The 13,154-nt window shown below is 61.4% G+C and overlaps 1 protein-coding gene across 1 annotated transcript in view; it reads left to right on the top strand.

Annotated features, from left to right (window-relative positions):
- The window catches only part of RAP1GAP (RAP1 GTPase activating protein), a gene marked incomplete at its 5' end in the record, with an annotated part of 45,099 nt that extends 32,215 nt beyond the window's left edge, over positions 1-12,884 (top strand). Inside the window, 14 exon segments of the mRNA XM_084241670.1 lie at positions 947-1,102; positions 1,525-1,596; positions 2,180-2,266; positions 2,605-2,742; positions 5,149-5,280; positions 7,115-7,298; positions 7,301-7,365; positions 8,064-8,173; positions 9,187-9,300; positions 10,654-10,777; positions 11,711-11,813; positions 12,160-12,263; positions 12,431-12,469; positions 12,789-12,884. Of these exon segments, the coding sequence (XP_084097796.1) occupies positions 947-1,102; positions 1,525-1,596; positions 2,180-2,266; positions 2,605-2,742; positions 5,149-5,280; positions 7,115-7,298; positions 7,301-7,365; positions 8,064-8,173; positions 9,187-9,300; positions 10,654-10,777; positions 11,711-11,813; positions 12,160-12,263; positions 12,431-12,439 (1,398 nt within the window). The 3' untranslated portion in view covers positions 12,440-12,469; positions 12,789-12,884.
- Positions 12,885-13,154: the final 270 nt, after the last annotated feature.

Genomic DNA, 13,154 nt, shown 5'->3' with positions numbered 1-13,154 from the left:
GTCCTGGGACCTAGAGATGGAAATGATCCATTCTCCCCACTTGTGGGTTCTAGCCAGGGCCAGGGAGATCAACTGCGACAGCGTCGTGAAGGCTCCACTTTCCACCTCGGTAGGATGGGCTTGCTGGGGGCATCCCCCTCGTAGGTGAGCGCACAAGAGGGCAAGGCACGCAGGGTGGCTAGAACAGTGTCTGGCACATAGCAGGAGCTCAGTAGATCTGAGTGGGACCAAAGGGCACTGCAGGCTCACCTGGGTGCACTTGGACTTGGCAGAGGTGGGAGTCAGGAAAACTTTGAAGATACAGTGACTTTTAGGCTGTGAAGGAACAGAGAGAAGGAGGGGGGATGTTCCAGGTGAGAGAACAGCTTCCACCTTCTGCCAAGGTCTGGAGCTGAGGACGTGTTCCGAGAGCTGAACTCAGGAATGTGTCCCCTCGTCCTAAGCTTCCTGTAGGACTCTCTCTCGTCCCTCATCCCCACCCCAGGGGGACGCAGTAGTAGTGTGAACAAAGTAGATTTATTTCTTATTATTTATGTCTCTTAATTTTCTTCTAATAAGCTCCTCTGTTCTTTTTAGCAGCATGAATATATCCTGAGTGGAGCTTATTTGCCTCAGAGGGGCCGTGTTTAGGGTGTTTAGATAGGAGCAGGGCTGAGAGGTAGGGCCTGGGGACCAGGAGCCCTGGGGTCGAGTCCCTAAACTTGCTTGTAAGGCAGGCAAGTCACCTCTCTCCTGGCCTCAGTTTCCTCACTTGTCACAGGATTCCAAAAGAGCTAGAATAATTTTAAGATTAGTTTCTTGCCACATTTTCCTGGGAGGGAGTAAATCCTTAGATGTGCCTGGGGCCTATCCCAAGCCCTCCCGCCCCCCTGCTGGCAGCCCCTCACCCCTCACAGCACAGTGGGTCCCTCTCTGCCGGGCTCTGAAGGCTGTGGCCTGTGCTCAGTTGCAGCGGAAGCGGCACATCGGGAACGACATCGTGGCGGTGGTTTTCCAGGATGAGAACACGCCCTTCGTGCCCGACATGATCGCATCCAACTTCCTGCACGCCTATGTGGTGGTGCAAGCCGAAGGTGGGGGGCCCGACGGCCCCCTCTACAAGGTGGGTGACCGTACAACCTCCCAGGGCATCCGTCCTGCTGTCACGGGAGGCCTCTCAGCCTGTTTCTCCACTGTCAACAGGGGGGCTGTGGAGGGCTCTGATGATGGAGGAGTCACATCTGCCTTTTTGCTCCCCACCGTACCCCGCTGAAAGAAGCTGGTTACCCTCCCCCACCTCCAACCCAGTCCTTCCTCTTCCCTCCCTTCATGCTCCTCTGTGACACCCAGAGCCCTGCCATCCCTTCCCTGCTCAAGTTCAGGACAAAGGATGGAGGAGCTAAAATTCTGGACTTCAGTCTCCCAGTCAGGCACCGATCTCCCCAAGGGGCCGGGCCCTTTCCCAGCCTGGGGCAGGGGGGGAGGTGGGTCAGTGCTTTCTGGCAGGTGTGGGGACCCCGCAGGGACAGCCGCCCCTCCTTCCAGGTCTCCGTCACCGCCAGAGATGATGTTCCCTTCTTCGGGCCCCCGCTCCCGGACCCTGCTGTGTTCAGGAAGGTGAGGCGCAGCACAGACTCGCTGGGTGGGGGCCCACGTTCTTCCACGCAAGGCCCTGAAGCCCCCCTGTGTGCCAGGACTGCTGGGTCCCCTTACGGTCCAACTGAGGTCTGTGGTTTTCCTGCCCATCTTGTAAAAATCGTGACTTTTATTTACAAATATCACAGTTTTGCATTTTTCGTAGCAGACTCTGGGATCTTCCTCATTTCTATTATTCTTTTGATCGTCTTCTGTCTTACACACTGTTCGGGAGGGCGGGCACAGGCTGCTCTGCACAGGAGCCACGCGGAGTTGGCCTCAGTACCCTCCCCCCAGCACACTCTCTCTCTCTCTCTCTCTCTCTCTCTCTGGCCTGGGAGGAGTTGCGGCCCCGCACATGTGGGATTCGCCCTCCCAGGGCCAGGGCCGGGTGGCCAGGAGGGACGCCAGGGGCCCTCCTGGGTGGGGAGGCCCGGGAGGGCCCTCTGGGAGTGGGAACCTGCCCAGCCCGGAGGGCCTGGAGCTAGAATCTGACCGATTGGGGCTCGTCCCCGCCTCTGCTCGCGTGACCCCCCTTTCTCCTCTCCGCTCTGGGGGCTCCCAGGGGCCTGAGTTCCAGGAATTTTTGCTGACAAAGCTGATCAACGCGGAGTACGCCTGCTACAAGGCAGAGAAGTTCGCCAAGCTGGAGGTGAGGAGGGGCTGGGGGCTGAGCCCCCCTATCGGCCCCTGAGCCTCGCTGGTGGGGGCGGAGCCTCGGGGGGCCTTGGGGGGCCTTGGGGAGCGGGGAGCCTGGGGGGCGGGGGGGGGGGTGCGGGATGAGTCGGGCTGGTGGGGGGGCGGCCCCTGGCGGCCCCGAGGGCGGGAGCGGGCGGGGGCGGGGCGGGGGCGGGGTGGGGGGCGCCGGGCCAGCCTGGCTCTCGGGGTTCGCGCGGGGCCGGAGGGGGCCGCGCAGGAGCCCCGCGGGCCCGGCCCCCCGCCCCCGGGAAGCGGGACGGGCCCGGGCCTGACGCGCCGCCCGGCCCACAGGAGCGGACCCGGGCCGCGCTGCTGGAGACGCTGCACGAGGAGCTGCACGTGCACAGCCAGTCCATGATGGGCCTGGGCGGCGACGAGGACAAGATGGAGAACGGCGGCGGCGGCGGCGGCTTCTTCGAGTCTTTCAAGGTGAAGCGCCGGGAGCCCGCGGGGGGCGTGGCTGGCGGGGCCGGGGCGTGGCTGGCGGGGGCCGGGGCGTGGCTGGCGGGGACCGGGGCGTGGCTGGCGGGGCCGGGGCGTGGCTGGCGGGTCCGGGGGCGTGGCTGGCGGGGGCCGGGGGCGTGGCTGGCGGGGACCGGGGCGTGGCTGGCGGGGCCGGGGCGTGGCTGGCGGGGCCGGGGCGTGGCTGGCGGGGTCGGGGCGTGGCTGGGGCCGGGGGTGCGTTGAGGATGGCCTGGGGGCGTGGCTAGTGCCCGGGGGCGTGGCTAGTGGCCTAGGGGGTGTCCCTAGTGGCCGGGGCGTGGCTAGTGCCCGGGCGTGACTAGCGATTCGGGGGCGTGGCTCTGGGCATGACTATGCCCCGGGGCGTGGCTAAGGGCCTGGGGGCGTGGCTAGTGGGGTTCCCATTGGAGGGGGCTGAGGGTGGGGTTAAAGGTGGGCCGGGGGCGGGACTAGCGGCGGTCCCTGTTGGAGGTGGGGTGGGGCCATGGCTGGGGACTGGAATTAATAAATTAGGGCCAGAGAGCGGCAAGTACTGGTACAACCTGGGTGACAGGCGCCCCGGGTGGCCCAGGCTTCAGGGTGGCTTAGACTTGGTTGCAGGTGGGGTCTGTACAGGAGTGCCAGGTGGGTGCTGGCTTGGGGAGAGAACCTAGCTTGGGAGCAGAATCTGCCTGCAGGTTCTGCTGAAGATTGGAGCCCTTGGGAGCAACAGGGGTGCTGGCACTGAGGGTGGTGGCTGCCAGGCCAGCAGATGGAGAAGAGAGGAGGCGGCGACTGTCCTGAGGGCAGGAAGAAAATTGGGGCCTGAGAGGAGTGTGTGAACCCAGATGCCACAGGGGAGGGACCTGTGCTGTGTGGCCTTGGCCCCACGAGGCCGCCCTGGCTGGTGCTGGTTCAGCTTCGTGCTGAGTGCATCGGCTCTTGGGATCCAACCTCTGCCACTCTTTGGCGTGAACATTCTTTGAGATTTAGTTTCTTTATCTGCTGGATGGAGTCTTGGCAATTTGCATCATACAGCTGCTGAGAATTATGTGTAAGACAGTTAGGTTAGTGCAATACACGCTAAAGGAGCAAAATGCAAAATCTGCCTCAGCAGCTATTGCCCAAAGGGAGAGGCAGCCTCTTCCTCCCTGGACGGGCCTGGATTTCCTCAGGCAATAGTTCCCCAGGTGGTGTCTTCTTGGTCACCACCTCCCCCACCCACATAGAGGACTGCTTATCCTCCAGATGCCCAGCCAGGCTGGTGGCCCTCCCCTTACCCTCAGTCCAGGGCAAGCTGCAAAGCCAGAGACATGGGTGGGCACAGGGAGGTTAGCCAGCTGCCCAGGCCTGCCCTGGACTGAGGGGAACAGGCCCATTTTTGAAAAAGAGGCTGAGAGAGCCTCTTGTCACTGGAGAGAGCAAATGAATGGCAGGGTAGATGTAGGTCAGGATTGTCTTCTTTGAGGGAGACTCCAGGATCCCACACCTGGTGGGTGCTAGATGGTGGACCTGGAGGAGGCCTAAGAATCTGCAGAGGCAGGAGAGCCCACAGGTGACTGCCGGGGGTGGGGGGGTGGGGTTTGGTATGTGGGACCCAGGCTCACCTCTGCTCAGCTTCATCAGGTGTAAAATGGGCAACCCCCCCCCATGGGGGGAGCGGGCAGGTGAAGTGAGAGAGCGGATGTGAAATACCTGGGCCCTAGGAAGCATTCTGTGTATATTGGCAGAACAAAAGCAAGGAGCAGGGAGGGCAAAGGGGGAAAGAAAGCTCTAAGAGATTTTGAATGAAGGAAACAGCTTCCTGGAGGGCCCTATGTGCCCTTTTGGACATGACCCAGTATCTTCTGCAGCCCTACAACAACCAAAGAGTTTCTTTTTTTTTTTTTAAGATTTATTTATTTATTTATACCAGCACTGGGTACAGTCAGAAGCATGGGAGGGTGAGAGAATTCACCAGAGCCAGAGCAGGGAGCAGAGCAGGCAGAAGGACCGAAGTACACTGCTGAGGGGAGCAGCGGGCGGCAGGAGAGGTCTGCGTGCCATATGGGACCCTCGCCTGGCAGGCGGGGATGGAGCCGGCGCTGCAGAGGCTGCAGGCAGCTTCGCAACACAGCGCTCAACCGCTGCGCCACCAGGGAGGCCCATCCAAAGAGGTTCTTGAGGCTCAGAGAGGTGAAGTGACTTACCCAAGGTCACCCAGCAAGGTGGTGGCAGAGCCAAGGCCCAAACGACCCTTTGGCACCATATGGACCTGCCTCTCAGGTGGCCTCACAGAAAGGGACTGTGTGTGGCATTGGTGGGAAGGGCACAGAGTCTGGCTGCGGGGTTTCCCTTGGGGAGTGGAGCCTTATGAAACCTGTGCCTCCTCCACCCCAACCCTCATGCTCGTAGCGGGTCATCAGGAGCCGCAGCCAGTCCATGGATGCCATGGGACTAAGCAACAAGAAACCCAACACCGTGTCCACCAGCCACAGCGGGAGCTTCACGCCCAACAACCCTGACCTGGCCAAAGCGGCTGGAATAGTGAGTTCCCTTCCCCCTTCTCCCCTCTCCTCCCCTTGGGGCCCTCAGCTCCCCTCTCTCCAAGGCCTGGTCCCATCTCCCTCCATTGCTCTGCTGTCCCAGTGCCCATCTTGGGCTGTCAACTCAGTCTAGCCACTGCTCTCCTTGGGGCCGTGTGCCCAGGCCACAGCACTAGGGTGCTGAGAGCCTGCAGCCCTCACCCCAGGTCCTTGGCACGCCCCTCCTCCCAGCCCCTTATTCAGGTGTGACTTTATGCGGGGTGGCTCCGGGGCAGCTTCTAGATCCCTTTTCTTATTGAGCACCTACTGTCTATTGTGTGCCTAGAATCAGGCTGCTATGTGGGCACCTCCTGTCAAGCCTTGGGTTTCTGGGAGCACCTACTGTGTGTCAGGCTGTGGGCACGCACTGTGTGTCAAGACCTGGGTTTCTGTGTGACCACCTGTTGTGTGTTTGGCTCTGAGATGCTGGTCGGTACCTACTGTGTGTCAGGATTTGGGCTGCTGTGTGAGCACCAACTGTGTGTAGGACCTGGGTTGCTGTATGGACATGTACACTGTGGGCCTGGCCCTGAGTTCTGTGAGCACCTACTGTATGTCAGGTCCTGGGCTGCTGTGTGAACATCAATTCTGTAAGTGCCTGTGGTGTACCCAGCTCTGGGTTGCTGTGTGAGAACCTACTGTGTGTCAGGAAATGGACTTCTGAATGGGCACCTAATGTGTGCTAAACTCTGGGAATCAGTGAACACTTACCATGTGTCAGGAAGTGACCTGCTGTGAGCACCTACTACTATGTGCCTGGCCGTCGGCTGCTGCGTGAGCATCTACTGCGTGCCAGGCCTCTGTGATTGTGGCTATCTATTGTATGTCAGGACCTGGGCTTCTGTGTGAACATCTCCTGAGTGAGCACCTACTGTGTGATGACTTACTGTCTGCCAGGCTCTGTGGGGTTCTGCTGCTAATCCTCAGGGGTACTAGGCCTTCGATCCTTGGCCTAGCTGCTTCCTACCGCCTAGTGGCCACCCCTGGCACTGCACCCACAGCTCTGCTTTCCCCTCCCATCCATGGTCCATCCAGCCACCCATCCACCCTTCCTTCCTTCCATCCTTATTGACTGTTTGCTGCATGCCAAGCCCTGTGCTTGATGCTGTGTCACGTGGCAGGAGGGACCTCGCCCCGCACCCCTAACCCAGGGTCTGGCCTGCCTGGAACACGGCAGAACCTCTGCTGGCCAGCAGTCACCGAACCCCACTGTCACGGGAGAAGCAGGCCTACCCCCGGCCCCCCCACAGAGATTTACCTGCCAGCCCCCATCTCCCTCCCCCCACCCCAGCCCCACCGGAGTGGCCCAGCCTCCTGTGGGTGGCTCTAGAGGGGCCCCGGGGACAGGGCCAGGCCAGCGGCTCCCACCATGGCAGTAACCAGATCCATTTCTGTTTTTGTTTTTGCTCAATTCTCCCTTTTCCTCTTGTTGCTTCCTTTTCCTGCCACTCCGTCTCTCTTCTTGTTTCTCCCGCCCTCGGCCCTGCCCCTCCTCTCTCTGCGTCTTGTGCTTTTGTACCCTCCTTCTCGCCTCTCCTGTCCATGACTCCCCTCCTCTTTCCCACGATTCTCTCCCCTGCGTTTTATTTTTCGCCTCCCTCCCTGTCTCGCCCCCTGGGCCCATCTGTGCGTCTGCCTTTCCTCTGCGCCCCGCGTCTCTGTCTCCCCTCAACGCCTCTCTGCTCCCCGTCCCTGGCCCACTCTCGGGGCCTCTCCGGCCCGTCTTTCCTTTCCCTGTGTCTCCCTCCCTCGCCATCTCTCTCTCTGCTCCGTCCTCGTCCTCTGCTGCTTGCCAGTCATTGCTTATTCCCGGGAAAAGCGCGAGTAGATTCGGACGCCGGGGCAGTGCCATAGGCATAGGAACCGTGGAAGAGGTTGTCGTCCGCGGGGCCGCCAGCTCTGGAGGCTGCCTGCACGCGCTGCTCTCTGCTCGCTCTCAGGACGGAGGCCATATTGGGGACGTTGCCCTCTCCCCGGGACAGGTCCAGGGCATGCAAGGGGGAGTGCTGGCAGCTCTGAGGGCACTCAGTGCCTGCTTTGGGGCCTGGCACCTGTGCCAGAGCCAGGGTCCTCCACGGGGGGCTTCTGGTCCTGCCCTGGCCCTGGGGACCTTGGCCCTTTCCCTGCCAGGATCTGGCACCCAAAGACCCTAAACCCAGCCGCACGTCCCCCAATATCGCCGGGTCTGCATGGAGTGCCAACCCTCTCCTCTGCCCTGACGCCACCGTGACCTGGCCCGAGGGTTCCTGTTGCTCACATCCCCCTGGGGCCCACCTCTTGCCTCCCCAGAGAGGTCGGAGGCCTACCTCTGGTGCCCGGGGCACCCCCTCCTAGTGTGTGTGGATACTCCGGGGGTCTCTTTCAACTGCTGGGCCAGAACCTCCCCCGCCAGGGTGGAGATTCCGAGGGCAGGGCTTGGGTTGCTGTGCCCACTCCCACTGCCCTAGGCTGCACGTGCCCTGGGGGGCAGAGGCGGGTACCCGTTCTGTGGACATGGCTTCCTCCCATCTAGCCCAGAGTGGCTCCCCAGCCCCCTGAGGCCCTGCCCTGCTCTGTGACCTCAGGCGGGGCCCTTGCTCTCTCTGGGCCTATTTCCCTGCTGGGAACCAGGTGGGCTGTCTCTGGGGATGGGCATTTTCTCTCCTCTTGCTCAGTGCCTCTGCTTCAGGGTCTGGGGCAGGATGGCATGTGGGGGCACTGGGATCCCGGGGCAGGTGGGCACTGAGTTGGGGCCTCTTCCCACAGTCACTGATTGTCCCTGGGAAGAGCCCCACGAGGAAGAAGTCGGGGCCATTTGGCTCACGCCGCAGCAGTGCCATTGGCATTGAGAACATACAGGAGGTGCAGGAGAAAAGGTGGGTAAGTGGGGTGGGTGGCACAGGGTCCCGTGTCTCCCCTTAGCTCTTCTCTGACTCTCGTTTGGTGGCAAAGCAAAGCAGGCAGGAGCAAGTGTCCACACTCTGCCCCCCACTGGTGACAGCTGTATGGTTCAGTCCCTGCCATGTACTGGCACCAGGGCCAGCTCAACCCTAATCTGAAAGGCTTTCATCTGCTCAGCCGTTCTGCTGCCTCCCTGGGGTCAGACCCAGAAGATCTAGAAGCTGTAGGTCAGGGGTCAGGGGCTTGCCCAGGTCACACACACACAGCCAGTGGTCAGCAGAGGCGGGATCTGAGGCCTGGTCTGTCCAGGGCCTGTGCTCCTGCTCTTCGCACTCCCCTAATGTGTGAGGCAGTGTGTGGAATAAGCAGTCTCCTTCAGGCTGGCATGGGGTTCTGGGGGTGATGTGAGCAGGATGTGAGCAGCACACCATGTAGCCATAGGGCCGCCCCAGGAGAGCAGAGTGTAGTTTCTGGGTGTGAATCCTGTCTCCACATGCTGGGGCTGTGTGACCTGAAAGACACTATACCTCTCTGAGCTTCATTGTCCCGATCTGAAAAGTGGCGCTGAGAGTATAATGATTTGGAGCAGGGTGTTGGGCACACTGGAAAGGCCTCAGGAGCAGCACTGGTGCCATCTTCATGGCCACAACATCCCAGAGTCCAAGAATGCTGGGTTTGGGCTTTGCCTTTGCCAGGTCTTAGCTATGCGTCTGGGCAGGTTCCTACTCATCTCTGGCTCATTTTCTTCTCCATAACAGGAGGCAGTTATACCCCCTCCCATGGAGAGGAGGGCCGGGGGTGTCTTGTGGAGACACCCCTCTTGGGCTGGCCAGCAGGGAGCCAAGGGCCTGCTCGGGGCCAGCGTCTGAGGATGGCTGTGGATGTGGGGCGGGAGGAGGTCTTGACTTCCTCTCACCACCTGGGCCTCATTCTACCCTGATGCCAGGCCCAGTGCTGAATCCCCTCGCTGCCCCCGTGTGCCCCGCAGGGAGAGCCCCCCAGCTGGCCAGAAGACCCCAGACAGCGGGCACGTCTCCCAGGAGCCCAAGTCAGAGAACTCATCCACGCAGAGCTCTCCAGAGATGCCCACGACCAAGAACAGGTGGGGGCGCGGGCACCTGAGCTGAGCGCCGGCTGTGCTGGACTTCTCCACCCCAGTGGGCCCAGGGCTACACGGGGGGTGGGGGGGAGGGTGTGTGTGTGTGTGTCGGCCCCATGCCGTGCTCGGGACAACAGCCAAGACCTAACTGGGCACACATGGCCCCTGCTTCATGGAGCTGATGGTCCCAGCCATATTATAACCTTTTAAGCAGGGGACACCATGAAGGGTGACTGGGGATGGCTGGGGTTTAGACAGATGCTCAGGGAAGACATCAACGGAAGGGGGGAGTTTAAATTGGGAGCCGAGCAAGGAAGTCAGTCCTGCTGGGACTGGCATGGCAGAGGGAAGAGGATTCCGGGTCAGAAGCATAGCAAATGCAAAGGCCCTGAGGCCTACTTGAGGGGTGGAATGCATTGGAGCCGAGTGAGTGGGTGGCTGGGCCGAGGCAGACCCTGCTGGTGGTAGCGGAAATGAGGTAGAGGTGAACAGGGACTCCACTGTGGCTCTGGAGGCCACATTTATCCTAAATGTGACAAGGAGCCTCTGGAAGGTTTTTGCTAAGGGAGTGATGATTTAAAGAGCTGACCATGATGGCAGCAAGAGGCCAGCAGGGAGGCTGTCCCTCCATCCAGGCTTGCTGGCCGTGCACCTTCTGTGCAGGTTCTGGGGGCAGCAAGAGGATTCAGTGAGGGCTGCAGAGTCAGGCAAGCTCAGAGACAAGGCAGGTGGGACCCAGAGCAGGGAGGTCATTCCTACCTGGGGAAGAGGAATCAGGGAGGGCCTCCTGGAATAGGGGGCCTTGGCTGATTTTGAAAGAGTTTTGCTCTGTGGGATTTGAGAGAAGGAGACTCTAGGCAGGAGACAACAGAGGTCCAGAGCTTGAAACAAACTGTAAGGGGGTGGAGAGGGTAAACTGGAATCCGAAGGGCCCTTGTGTATGGCTGAGTGACCTTGGGCTGTGTGCCCACCCTCTCTGAGCCTCAGGATGTCCTCATCTGGAAGATGCCTCTCATAATAGCAATGAGATAACCCAGGTACAAACACTTAGGGCAGAGCCTGGCTGAGCAAGCACGTACTGTATGATGTTGCTGTTAGCAGTTACTATTGTGGAACACCCAGCCGGGGGAATAGACTTCACATGGGGGCCATGAGAGGGTTTTGAGCAGGGGAGGCACGTGGTCAGATCCATGACTTGGGGAAGACAGTGGCCGGGAGAGGCTCAGAGGCCCAGGAAGCTGTAATGGCCACAAGGGTGCTTGGCTGGGGATAGGCTGGGCTGCACGCCACGGGCCAGGAGCGTGGCCCAGGAGGCGCCCAGGGGGGTGCTGGCTGACAGGACACTGTCTGTGGCAGAGCGGAGACAGCAGCCCAGCGAGCAGAGGTGCTGAAGGACTTTTCCCGTTCCTCGTCCAGCGCCAGCAGCTTCGCCAGCGTGGTGGAGGAGACGGAGGGTGTGGACGGGGACGATACAGGCCTGGTGAGAGGCCTGGGGGTTAGGGGTGCAGCACAGGGACCCAGAGGGAGGTTCTTTTGGTCCCTGGAGATGCTGTGGGTGGAAGCATGAGCCCAAGCTTGGCTGCGATGTGCCCTAACCCTAGAGGAGTGATGCAGACAAGCCCTCCCCTACTCTGGCGCCTTCCGTGGCTCCTCAGTGCCCCCACAGAAAGCCACAGTGGGCTTTAGACCACTGAAGATCTGTTCCCTCCCTCATCTCACCTTGTCAGTCATTCTGCACCCCTTCACTGTCCTCCAAACCTACGGGGCTTACTCCACCTCTGGGCTTTTGCACCTGCCATGTCTGCCCCCTCCTTCCCCCTTTTTGATTGACTCCTTCTCCTCTTTCTTGACTCAGCCTCGTGTCACCTCTTCCTGAAAGCCTTCCCTGATTTTCTAGTCCTGTGGTTGTTTCGGAACCCCCCCGTTACCTCTCCCTGACGGGGGCTTTGCCCCTGGCACCCTTTGTCCTTCGTTACTCAACAGACCTTTAGTGGGCACCTAGTTCCCGCCAGGTTTGTTCCAGGGGCCACAGGTGCCGCAGGCAGCAATGCAGGCCCAGGCCTGCCCGGTGGGCTTACAGTCTGGGATCATACTGGTCTCTGCCTGGTCTGTCCCACCAGCTAGCTGTCTGCTGGCAGGAAGTGTGCCTGAATTATCCTGCAGAATGCAGAGCATCAGCAAATGCTTGTTGAATGAATAAATGGAGTGCGTGGTGCCCTGTTCCAGGCCTGCTCTCCCTCTCCTGTGCTCTCCCTGGGGCAATGTCCCTGGAACAGACACTGCTGGGCCCCATTTTGGGCAGAGGGGGCAAGAGTTGGGGACTGTGGGTGCTGTTGGGTGGAAGGGCTGGGGGGGTTCCAAGCCATGTGTGTAGGGGGCTCACTTCCCTCTTTGTCTCCTCTTCCGCACCCAGGAGAGCGTCTCGTCCTCGGGGACACCCCATAAGCGGGATTCCTTCATCTATAGCACGTGGCTGGAGGACAGCGTCAGCACAACGAGTGGAGGCAGCTCACCAGGTACCAGGCAGGGGGCAACTTTCCCCAGCGGGGGGCTACTCTCCTGCAGGAGGGCCCCATGGTGGGAAGACAGTTCTCCAGCCCCCGGGGGTGGGGGCATGATGTGCCTGATGTGGGGGACAGTGGATGGGCCATTACCCAGCTTGAGGTGGGTGGGTAGCCTTGTGGCTTCTGGAGGGGGTCTTGGAGGATGGTGGGGCATAGAGAGGGGACTTACAAGTGGGGCTCCCTGAGGGAGGGACTTGGGGGATTGGGGAATACCAGTGCCGACTGCCCACCCATGCCCCCGTCTCCCTGGTGCCTCCCCGTGGCCAGTGAGGTGGCTCCCTCCTGCCCCCCTCTCCAGGCCCCTCGAGGTCACCCCACCCAGACGCCGCCAAGTCGGGGGACCCTGCGTGTCCCGAGATCAAGATCCAGCTGGAAGCATCTGAACAGCACACGCCCCAGCCGGTAGGTGCAGCTGCCTGGGCCTGGGGGCTTCCAGGGGCCGGGGTGGGGGCTGAGGGGTTGGCTCATCCAGCTGGGGTGTGGCCGTGACGTCTGCTTGCCCGTCTCTTGCCGCCCTGCCGACGGCGCTGTCACCTGCCTCACCGCCGCGCTGTTCTCTGTCCGCGCAGGGCTGTTAGCCTGGCCCCTCTGAAGGCGAAGCGGAGCAGGTTAGACCCAGCCCTGGCTCTGTCTCGGGGGGGCGGGCATGGGTGGGCAGGGGGTGGGCCAATGCTTCCCTGCTCCTCTGCCACCCAGTTGCTAGATGTCTCAGGCGGGCCCCCGGCCCCTCACCGGGCTTCCCTTCCCTGCTGTGCGCACCAAGGCTGTAAAACACGCCTCCCCTCTGCCTGTGAGCTGACGGGAGCCGGAGGGGGCTGGGGAATTGGTGGCAGGGAGGACAGAAAGACCCAGAGCCTGGACTCCGAGGTCGCTCCTCCTCCTCTGCCTTCCCGCTTCGAGGTATCGCCATCTCCCCTTCCCCTGCAGACGGGGCCTCAGAAGCACAAGGCGAAGCTGCTGTGTCAACTCCAGGCAGATGGACCCCTGCTTCCAGGCCAGCACCAGCCCCTGGGCTGCCCCTCTCCCACCCTCCCCTCGGCCCGCCCGACTGGGCTGTCTCTGCAGGGCAGAGCCGCCCACACCCACCCGGGAGCCCAGGAGCCAGGAAGTTGCTGGCATCATCCCCACCCCCGGGCTGGGGGCCAGGCTAGGGCAGGGAGTGGTCAGTTGGCTTGCCCCCACCCTGGGCCCTCCATCACCCCTGGGTGCACCTCTGGACTCAGGGGGTATTGAGCTATTCAGTGCGCGCGGACCTGCTGTGGAGGCGCGGGGCGCGAGCGCGGCGGAGTGAGC

This window comes from Talpa europaea, assembly GCF_964194135.1.
Source record: "Talpa europaea genome assembly, chromosome: 9".
Classification (NCBI taxonomy): domain Eukaryota; kingdom Metazoa; phylum Chordata; class Mammalia; order Eulipotyphla; family Talpidae; genus Talpa; species Talpa europaea.
Note: the sequence above shows the minus strand (reverse complement) of the source record. Positions and strands in the feature narration are given on the sequence as shown.